The sequence below is a fragment of the Neodiprion pinetum genome, chromosome 6 (genome assembly GCF_021155775.2).
Source record: "Neodiprion pinetum isolate iyNeoPine1 chromosome 6, iyNeoPine1.2, whole genome shotgun sequence".
Taxonomy (NCBI): Eukaryota; Metazoa; Arthropoda; class Insecta; order Hymenoptera; family Diprionidae; genus Neodiprion; species Neodiprion pinetum.
The window spans coordinates 871,129-880,240 of NC_060237.1; the positions used below are offsets into that span (position 1 = coordinate 871,129).

The 9,112-nt window shown below is 49.5% G+C and overlaps 2 protein-coding genes across 2 annotated transcripts; one reads left to right on the forward strand and one right to left on the reverse strand.

Annotated features, from left to right (window-relative positions):
• Positions 1-63: 63 nt before the first annotated feature.
• Positions 64-5,793, reverse strand: LOC124221580 (uncharacterized). Its single transcript, XM_046631752.2, has 5 exons — positions 5,101-5,793; positions 4,666-5,036; positions 3,573-3,662; positions 621-731; positions 64-309 (listed from the first exon to the last, which is right to left on the reverse strand). The coding sequence occupies exons 1-5, from the start codon at positions 5,294-5,296 to the stop codon at positions 64-66; spliced, it is 1,014 nt and encodes a 337-aa protein (XP_046487708.1). The 5' UTR covers positions 5,297-5,793.
• A 463-nt stretch (positions 5,794-6,256) lies between these two features.
• Positions 6,257-8,979, forward strand: LOC124221582 (coiled-coil and C2 domain-containing protein 2A). Its single transcript, XM_046631758.2, has 3 exons — positions 6,257-7,962; positions 8,042-8,196; positions 8,256-8,979. Exons 1-3 carry the CDS (start codon positions 6,309-6,311, stop codon positions 8,793-8,795), a joined length of 2,349 nt encoding a protein of 782 aa, XP_046487714.1. The 5' UTR covers positions 6,257-6,308; the 3' UTR covers positions 8,796-8,979.
• The last annotated feature ends 133 nt before the right edge of the window (positions 8,980-9,112 follow it).

A 9,112-nucleotide genomic window follows, 5' to 3' on the forward strand; every position in this document is an offset into this window, starting at 1 on the left:
TGATGTTATGAAAAGGACGAGGCCAACCACGGTTGACCCAAGTTTCTATTTGAGGTTTGGAATTCAGCGACGCAAAGTGCGGTTTATCATCATGTCTATAATTCTCTTTTCATTCTGATGACGCCGCTGGAGATCCTCGAGGCTAGAACTATTCGCATTATCTCCCAACGAGATGCGGGATGACCGTTTAACCGCGGTTTCAAATGCCTTCGGGGAACCCTTCGGATGACTCGTGTGCTCGGCCACGGTCGACTGCGACAACTCTTTCCTCCGGCTGTGACGCGAGCGTCGAGTTTTTTTCTCTTCGTCCTGAAAATCGAGCGCTTTTAAGACGGGAAAAACGATGGGAAGAAAATTCATGCTCTGCGTGGAAAATTTGGCACGCTCGCTTCCGCTTCCTTTATCTATATCTATGTATTTACTCAGTCGGTCTAAAACAAACGCGAGAGCGGCGTTTAATTTCGTCGAATCTAGCGGCGGGTTCCTTTTCGGGTAAGGCAAAACTCAAAGTTGGTATTTACTCCGGACACATTTCCTTCCCGGCTGACTTTGAACGATCCTTTGAAACGGGAAAAGAAACGCCTCAAAACGCGTCTGGCGTACCCAAGCGAGCGACTTACCCCCGCCTTCTCCGGCTCTACCTTTGACTCCGTTGCTCGTTCCGACGCTGCGTCATCCAGCCCCACCAAAGGGAATCCGACGGTACGTTGTCGAGCGTTCGTTCTCCTGCACTGTCGACATAAAAGAAATAGTAAGCAAATGAGTAAGCGAACAAAAATCACACGAGACGTGCCTCCGTACGGAAGAAGAAACGACTCAACCTGTCTGATTCTGCTCACCGAGTACACCGAGCTTTGTCTCTTTGAGGAACTTCTCCGTAGCCCGATTTCTCGACCGACTCCGAATTCTAAGATCGCGATTTTGCGCAAGAGGTAAAAATTCGAGCAGCCCCTGACGGCGCGGAGACGTCAAGTAATTTCGATTATTAAAATATTCAACGAGCAGAAGCCCCCCGGTACACGGCATGCCTGCGTAGCTTAAATGTTCACCGGAGAAAGGAAATCCGGCTTGGACAGGGCTCAGTTTTGAGCCAACGGTTTTAGGCAGGGCGACGAAATGCACACGCAAATTTTGGATATGGAATTTCCTCACGTTTCACCCCGAAGGTGATCCAATTTTCGTCAAACTGAACGCACCGCGTACGACGAGAGACAGCCGACTGCACAGGGTCGTGCTCGAGATCTAATTTCGGAGCGAGTGATCCGTGGTGCAGGTAAGGGCTCGGTTTCGTGGCTCTGCGGCATGATGCGGACCGAGTCCGGAGGACAGTCTGAACCGTCGGAACGGGCGCATAGAACACACCGCGCCCGGGGCAAGCGACCACCTGCTTTGTGCGTATAATTGGATTTATGTCCAGCGAGTGCTTGCGAGCCGACCGCAAGCTCCGAGCCGGCCGACGTACGATTTCCGAACAGCAAACCGGCTCTCTCGCCTCTCGGAATCTTCCGCATCTTGACTTTTTGCTCGCGAACCGTTTGCTTGCTACGTTAAATTTCCCTCCGTCTGTGCAATCGTCGGTAAAAAACACCGGATTAGAGGGCAGAACGCCCCGCCGTATTCTCGAAAAGAGATTAAATCAAACTTGGATACTTATAAGGGTCTTGTGAGTTTTTGCTTGCCCTACAAAGAGAAATAGATTCTTCTTGTACGGCCTGATTCTCGCGGCTATTTTCACTGTTTCCATCCGGTTACAGGCGGGCTTTCCGACGGTATTGTCGCCAGGATAAAAAAGACAATGACACTAGAGATTTAAATCTGCTGGAGAGTTCGAAGGATCGCTACTGCATAGCTGTGCAGCTGGACCGTTTTTATGTAGGTATATTGAATGACGTGATTCGATATTCCGTCATCGAAGTTCTGGATCCCCCTGAGCATCGCGGCCCACCGTCGAAATGCAGTATTTACAAGTGGTTGGAATTCGGTGGTGAAACTACTCCCGGATTTGAAATAGCTTGGCTTATTGAGGATATAGGAAGTGGTTGGACAACGTGGATTAAATCGGTTTCAGAGTCGGGCTGCATTTGCAGCGGCTGGTTTCGAGGGATGAAAAATCACGTGCAGGTGCTATTACTGGAAGGTTGAGAGTATCAGGCGTATGGGTATGTGTAATTGGCAATTACAGAACTGCAGATGGTTTGAGGACCGCAATGAGTGCGGGGTCGAAGGGCGCGGCTGCTTCCGGTTAGTCGACTGTGTACACCCCGGTAATATTTAACGACGCGTTGTATGGGTGCGAAGGTATTATTGCAGGTAGATCAAATTTACGATCGGGTAAAATCACTGCTGCTCCGTACCGCAGCGTGATTGGGATTAATTGCGTTCCGATGTAACGAGATATTTTCGAGAGCGCGGAGCCGTCCCCAAGTGATGAACTGTGAGCCTCACGGTCGGTGATTCTGATCAATGCCGGCATGCTTGTCCGATTGTACTCGCAAAGTACCAATTCCCCTCACCTCATTTTTTTTTTTTTTTCTTTTCCATCGCATTTGAAAGTGAAAAAAAAATTTCGGTATAAATCATCCGGTGACGAGGAGAGAATACAAGAATAGAAGAACCGTAGGAAATTCAACGCGAAATATTTGTGTATGTATATGTACATATGTATCTGCGTGAAATATATATATATATATATATATGTATACAGTGGGCTAAACCCGAGGCTCGATCCCTCGCAAAATTTCTCTGCCCGCCCGGGGAGAGGAATGAGTCGTGGCAAAAAGTGAGCCGCCGGTATCTTTTTACCTTTTCCACTCTTTTTGCTCTCTTCCTAACGTGATACTACTGCTTGCTTTAGAATAGCCCTTCCCGGTTCCGGTGGACCATGGGGATCGTTTTTATCCCTTTGCTCCCCGCAGCCTTGTACCAAACGCCGGGAAAAAAGACGTTGAATCTTCTTACGTTAAGTGGCATGCGATTTGCTCCGAGGGTTCCAAAATTCATTTCATGCTTCCAGCTCGCGAGCCCTTCCCGTGTTTGCCAGGAGTTTCTTGTACTCTGAACTAGCGGGATACCCTGCCAGTCTTAGAATGAACTCGACAAAATGAGCGGCGTTTTTTTCTCCGCAAAATATCCCCTCAAACGACTCTCGAGCATTGTATATAAGACAGGTTTCGACCCTGTTTTGTCAGGACGAAATTAACTCAATGGGTAATTGAATGTGTCAGGGTAATAATGGCTGTGGCTAAATATTCATAACGGATTAACGTGGTCCTACAGGACAAAGATGAGCCCGCACCGCAGCAGCCATGCACCATTCGACGGCAAAACCGGAGCTGCATCCACTGCACCACATAATCATGATCGGCCTCAGGCTGCACCGGCTGGTGCATCATGAGATAATCATTAACACAGCACCGCCCCACTCCGAGTTATAAGCGATCAATGACGCGATTATGCAACATGCAATCCTCGCGTTTCTCACAGACGATCGATCACGATAACATACCTACGTACGTCTCTTAATTGCTGCGAGCGTAAGAAGAAATATAGCGTTAATTTCTTATTCCACGTACCTTGCGGAGCTCGAAAATTCGACATAAGTTCTTCCGGTTCCGTGAACTCGCCAAGTCTCCATACTCGATACGTCGCGTCAATGTTTCCAGCTGCAAACAAACAAACTTAAAAGTCGAACGTGTGTGTCCACCACTCCCTGTATCACCCACACTACGTTACTTCTTTATTTCGTGATACTCGTAAGAACTTTTCTCCTGCGGGCGCAGAGGGACGATGGTTCTGGTCAACTTTCAAAGCCACCCTTCAGCCGGGCACGTTTGACCGCGCCTTACGTTTAACTTCAGAGCGGTCACAACAAGAGCTCTCCAAATATCGACTCATCTCCGAGTGTTCGCGGCAAGTTTAATTTTTTCGAATTCGCAAAAATCGGAGCGCAAGATCGCCGCTGACTAAATACCCGCTCCCGAAAATTCGCAGCGAACTTAGCGGCTCGAAAAGCTGCCATTGTACAAGCGTATGGAATCGATGGGCAAACTATCCAAGCTTTAGGTGCAGTAAAATTCCATTAATCTTTATCCCAGGGGGAAAATATCTGCCAACTGTTACAGTTGTAACGACAAGGACAGTTGACGTCGCTACGATAGAACCCGCGACTCAACGCGTCAGCTGGGTTCATGGGACGATAAAGTTAACATGAAAGTTTAATTTTCAATCTGGAAAAATTGTTTCTACTTCCGGTACGACCCCGGTGCACTTTTAGATGGTCGGCCGGGTGAGCGAGCGTCGACCGCAGCCAAACCGAGTTACTTTTATTGTTAGTGTCAGCGTGGCGGACCGACTTCGGTGTACACGGAAGGTGACCGTAAACCTGAGGCAGCAGAACACGGGCTTTCTGAAATATTCAGAATTCAGCGAAAACTAGGGCGGGTGTTTGAACGGAAAATTTAACTTTCTTAGTACGGGTGAGGTGGAAAAACCGCGCGACGTCGACGAAACTATCCGGTAAAACGTTCGACACCCCTGACGCGAAACGGCGGTGAAGTTTACGCGATTTCGCCAAGTTGACGCGCGTAAACGACGCAAACTTTTACCCAAACTGCCTTTCGCGGCATTCATTTACGCCGGAATAAAATCGCGAAACACCAAACTCACCTTGGCTCGCGTCTCCGCGGTGTCGGGTCCCAGAGATCGGTCGGCTCTTGGTACCGTCAGACTCTTCAGGTCTGTGACGCTGTAGGGGCGATACGACCTTCGTCGATGTTCCGACAGGCTCAGACCGTAATCGGACACGCTCTTGAGCCAGTCGTTTGTGGCGGTGATGCGCTGCTCGGGGTCGTAGGAACGCGTGGTTCGGGGCTGGTGTCGAATTAGTCGGCGGTAAAAGCTGAGCTCACTTTGATCGTCTCTGGGCGTCCCGCTCGGCGGTCGACTGTCCACATTGCTGACCGAATCCTGGCAAGTGTCGCCGAATACCGACAACATCGAGCCCTCTGGAGAGCGAATTCGCCCCTGGGACGGAACACCTGGGTTGAATATCGAGGGTAGTTTCAGCAGCAAGGTCTGCGAGATCCTGATATTTTGGCTTACCTATTCTTTCGCGGTACTGTTCCAGGTAGCTTTTGGCCTTGGTCTTAGCCTCGACGACTGGAGGAGTCAGAACGGTCCCAAGCTTCTTGTCATTCTTCATCAGCGAGGTGTTCTTGTCGACGCTCTTCGAGGGATCTTTTTCCTTGTTCTTTTTCTTCTTCTTGTTTGGATCAGGCGCCGACTCTACCTTGGGCATGATTCTCTTCGGGAGCGGCAGCAGCGACGTGATTTGTCTTACTCGGAATTTCGAACTAGTTAACGATTCGTCGGCTGCGGTATAATCGAGCGAAATTAACGGATTCGTTGCTAATTCTGTATCGAGAATTCCGTCTGGCTGGGTTGATTTGGAGTCACCCCATTTTCCAGCGATTCGGACAGCCTCGCAGCCTGGAATTCACTCCGAATTGAATAAACGATTCTCTCATCGATGCACAGAACGAACCCACCGATCTCTAATCGTGAGCTGCAATCCCCCACCTCCAGCGAGTCCAACGAGTAAACTGACATCTTACTCTCCTCGATTCTTTGCCTTACGAAATTCTGTGTAAATGTATAGCAAATTAATGCCGGGCTGAGGTGATAACGGCTGAGTTGACATTCGACTGTGGTTTATTTTCACCGTAGGTAAAATCATTGATATATATGATCATGCTCTCCTTTTCTACTGATAAAAATTGCCTCCGATAAAGTAGTTGACACTACGTCTTTTGCATTTTGGTGCCATCTTGTAACTCAGATAAGAGGTACAAATTGAGCGTGATGGTTTTCTCAATTTTCTCTTGTATGATCATGTTCTCATTTCACGTGTAGCCCAAGTTAATGGTGTAATTTTTATAATAATAATTGACAGTTAAAAACTAAGTTTCGCTGTAGCAACCAGAGCTATGACACATATTGATATGTGACATAAAATACGTTTCGTTGGTGTGTAAAAAAACAGGTGGCAATTGAAGCCGTTTCGGAAAATCGATTCACCAGGGCGCCTCGACCACACTTTACCGACTGCTGAGAACTCGGATCTGCTTGCCTGGCAATGGTGCACCTGGAGTGTTCGTGCACCTTCCCCAGCACCAGCGGCCGGATTCTAGAACAGCCGGTGCACGGCGCCGACGCGCAGCAAAGTGCGGAACTAGAATGGTTGTCATGGATTCGAGACGCGGAAACACGCTAAGCGAGGAGCTGGATTTAGTAATAGTCTTCCGAGTGCAATGTCAACGGGTCTGGACTTCGTGAGAGGATCCACCGCGACTCCCAGTCGAAGTAAAAGTCGGAATCGTTTGAGTCTCTGCTATGCCTACCCAGAGCTGACCCCGGCCGAAGAATCGAACTCGGTAATCGCTACAATCGGTTCGAAGAACCTGCGAAAATTGAGCGGCATCAACGAACTGACCGAGGATGGTTTGTACGCCGGTTCGGCACAGCCGCTGACCAAAACCGTGGTCAAACCGTACCAGCTGAACCGATCGAAGGCTAATAACGCGAGGCCAAAAACATGCTGCAGACACCTCGAGATAGCCATTCGGGAAGTCCGAATCGACTCGCGCGAGCAAAACGCAGCCGTCGATGTAAAGTCCGTGGCCCTGCTTTACAAGAGGAAGGTTATTTGTAGATCACCGAGCCCGTTCAACAGCCAGCTGTACAAGCTGCTGCTCAGAGACCCGCCGGATTCTGCGAATCTCTCGATCCAAGTACAGATGCGAGACAGAAGCTCCGGTGTTCTTCCGCTTCCACTGCCCAAACACAGCGTGAGTAACAGCAAAATCGAGATAGATTTCTCGATCAGCACTGCCGACGGCGTTCTCCACTCGGGAACCGTGGTCTGCACGTTTTCGCTTGCCATCGAGGGCCACCAGCCCTCCAGAGGTGCGTCGATGGATTTTTACGTGCCCAGCGAAGACCCGAACGATCCTAGAAACGCCACCTTCATGCGGCGCAGCAAATTGGAAAGGGAAATAAGAGAGGTGAAATACTTTTTACTTGATCACCCAGCGCTGCGATTTGATTCCGGCGAGATAAAGCCGCGCCGAAGATCCGACGGAAGACCGGAGCCCAAGGAAGTGGATAACGTGATAATCGAGCACGCTTCTTTCACCCTCGGCCAAATGTCCCTCAGACACTTGTTCCAGTCCAGACATCCACTGCGACCGTCGTCCAGCACTCACTCCCAGATGCTCCGAGGCGCCAAGAAGCAATTCCTGGTGGTCACCGTTCTCAGAGGGGTCGAGGTCCCGATCAGGGAGGAATCGGCGCTGGTCCAACCCCTGCTGGAAATCGAGTGGGGCGACACGGTACACGAGACAACGACGGCCGATGGCTCGGTTCCCATCTGGCACCAAACCTTCCGCTTCGAGGCGCCCGAGCAGAGCGAGGACCAGAGCATCAAGCTCCGTCTTTACGACCAGCACCCCGTCTGGGGCCTGCAGTGGCTCGGCGAGGCTTCGATACCCATGGAGGTCCACCACGATTATCAGGAACTCGAGCGATGGGTGGGACTGTCGCCCCTTTCAAGCCCCGTGCTTTCTCTGGGCTACGTCCAGCCCAGCCCTGGTCATTCCTACACCAGGCTTTACGTGCTTATGAAGATGGAGCAGCCTGGCAATCAGAGACCAACGGATAACTCGTCGTTGGATTCCCTCGCCAGGGCGGTACAGAGGTGTACCATAGTCCCCTACAAAGTGGAGAACGTTGACGATCCAGTCGACGCCAGCAGGCTGGCTATGCTCTTGCCATCGCTGCCTCTTTCCTACGGTCCGCTGACCCCGAAACAAGCCCTCTCGCTCAACAAGGTCGATCATTTCGGGCGTGCTGCGTTCCTTGCCACTCTGCTTCGCGGCCTGGGTCTTCAATCGAGCGTCATTCTGGGTGAGCTGAGAAAAGATTTTGATTGCAGGTTAACCATTTCCTCAAGTCCAAATTAAAATTCATGATCTCGATGCTTCAGGTTCATCGCAGACAAGAAAATGCGCCGCTTACGTATTGACCACCGAGGAGAACTCGGAAGCTACGATTTGGGATCCGGAAAACGGGGATCACTACAAACCGGGAGACACGCGATGCTCCCTGACCAAAGTTTATCGGTTGATAAATCATCAGAATGTGAGTATAGCGGTAAAAACTTTAACCCGCTAGCGTTGAAACTGGTGGCATCGTTTCAGATTTGGGAAAATACCCAGCAGAATATAAGGTCGGTGAGTTTCAAGCACGATATGAAGTTGTCAAGGGACTGGAGGCCGATTGGCCGAACAAACGACGCCGGCGACAGTCGTCCGACTGAAACGCTGGAACTGAACAATTGCATTCTGAGAGGTGATTCGGAGGAAGACTTTGGGAAGAGGATAGAGGAGCACCTCAAAGCTAAGATCAGCGAGTGGCGCAGCGCGGATTGTATGACGACAACGTGGAACAGACACGCGGTGACGATGCTGCGAGGTTTTTTACCGAAGTTCAATGATTTGAGAAATGGTCAACCGGACAAAAAGGAGCTCAAGCAACTATGCAGAGCGTATTACACCCACGGTTTTATCGTTAACTTGCGTCATTCAAGCCTCGCGGAACTTGCGGAACAAGTTATGTCAACCAAAATACACAAGACTTTTGGCCCTATTGAATTCGCACTTGCGTGTCACGTGCAAAGATATATCGGTAACGCGCATTCTCTTTGGCTGGGAATCGTCGTAATGAGGAGTAGAGAATGATACACACCGTTTAAGCAATTAACATGAATATTTTTCACATACTTACGAACACCGCAGGCTCACCTTGAAACATTTGTCAGTTGCTTACAATTGTATTCATTCCGTGAATTGCCCAGATTTGCATGAGTAGCGCTTTTGTTCACTGGCAAACAAAAGTGGCGTTAATAATTTGAGGAAGGTTTTACTATATGAGCAAAACAAAATTACTTTTTTTTTTTTCTTTGATTCGAGATTTAGAAACTGTGTAAATCTTGCAATGACACGAAGAATTCATCATTACACATTTTTTTCAGGTTGCAAATAATAGTACAGAACTG

Bases quoted from the DNA above. Each gene is read 5' to 3' on its own strand.
- LOC124221580 (XM_046631752.2), bottom strand. From the start codon at position 5,296: ATGCCCAAGGTAGAGTCGGCGCCTGATCCAAACAAGAAGAAGAAAAAG. The intron at 5,037-5,100 runs GTAAGCCAAAAT...TATTCAACCCAG, and splicing joins ACAGTACCGCGAAAGAATAG to GTGTTCCGTCCCAGGGGCGA. The intron at 3,663-4,665 runs GTGAGTTTGGTG...GTTTGTTTGCAG, and splicing joins CCGCGGAGACGCGAGCCAAG to CTGGAAACATTGACGCGACG.
- LOC124221582 (XM_046631758.2), top strand. From the start codon at position 6,309: ATGTCAACGGGTCTGGACTTCGTGAGAGGATCCACCGCGACTCCCAGT. The intron at 7,963-8,041 runs GTGAGCTGAGAA...TCGATGCTTCAG, and splicing joins TCAATCGAGCGTCATTCTGG to GTTCATCGCAGACAAGAAAA. The intron at 8,197-8,255 runs GTGAGTATAGCG...GCATCGTTTCAG, and splicing joins GGTTGATAAATCATCAGAAT to ATTTGGGAAAATACCCAGCA.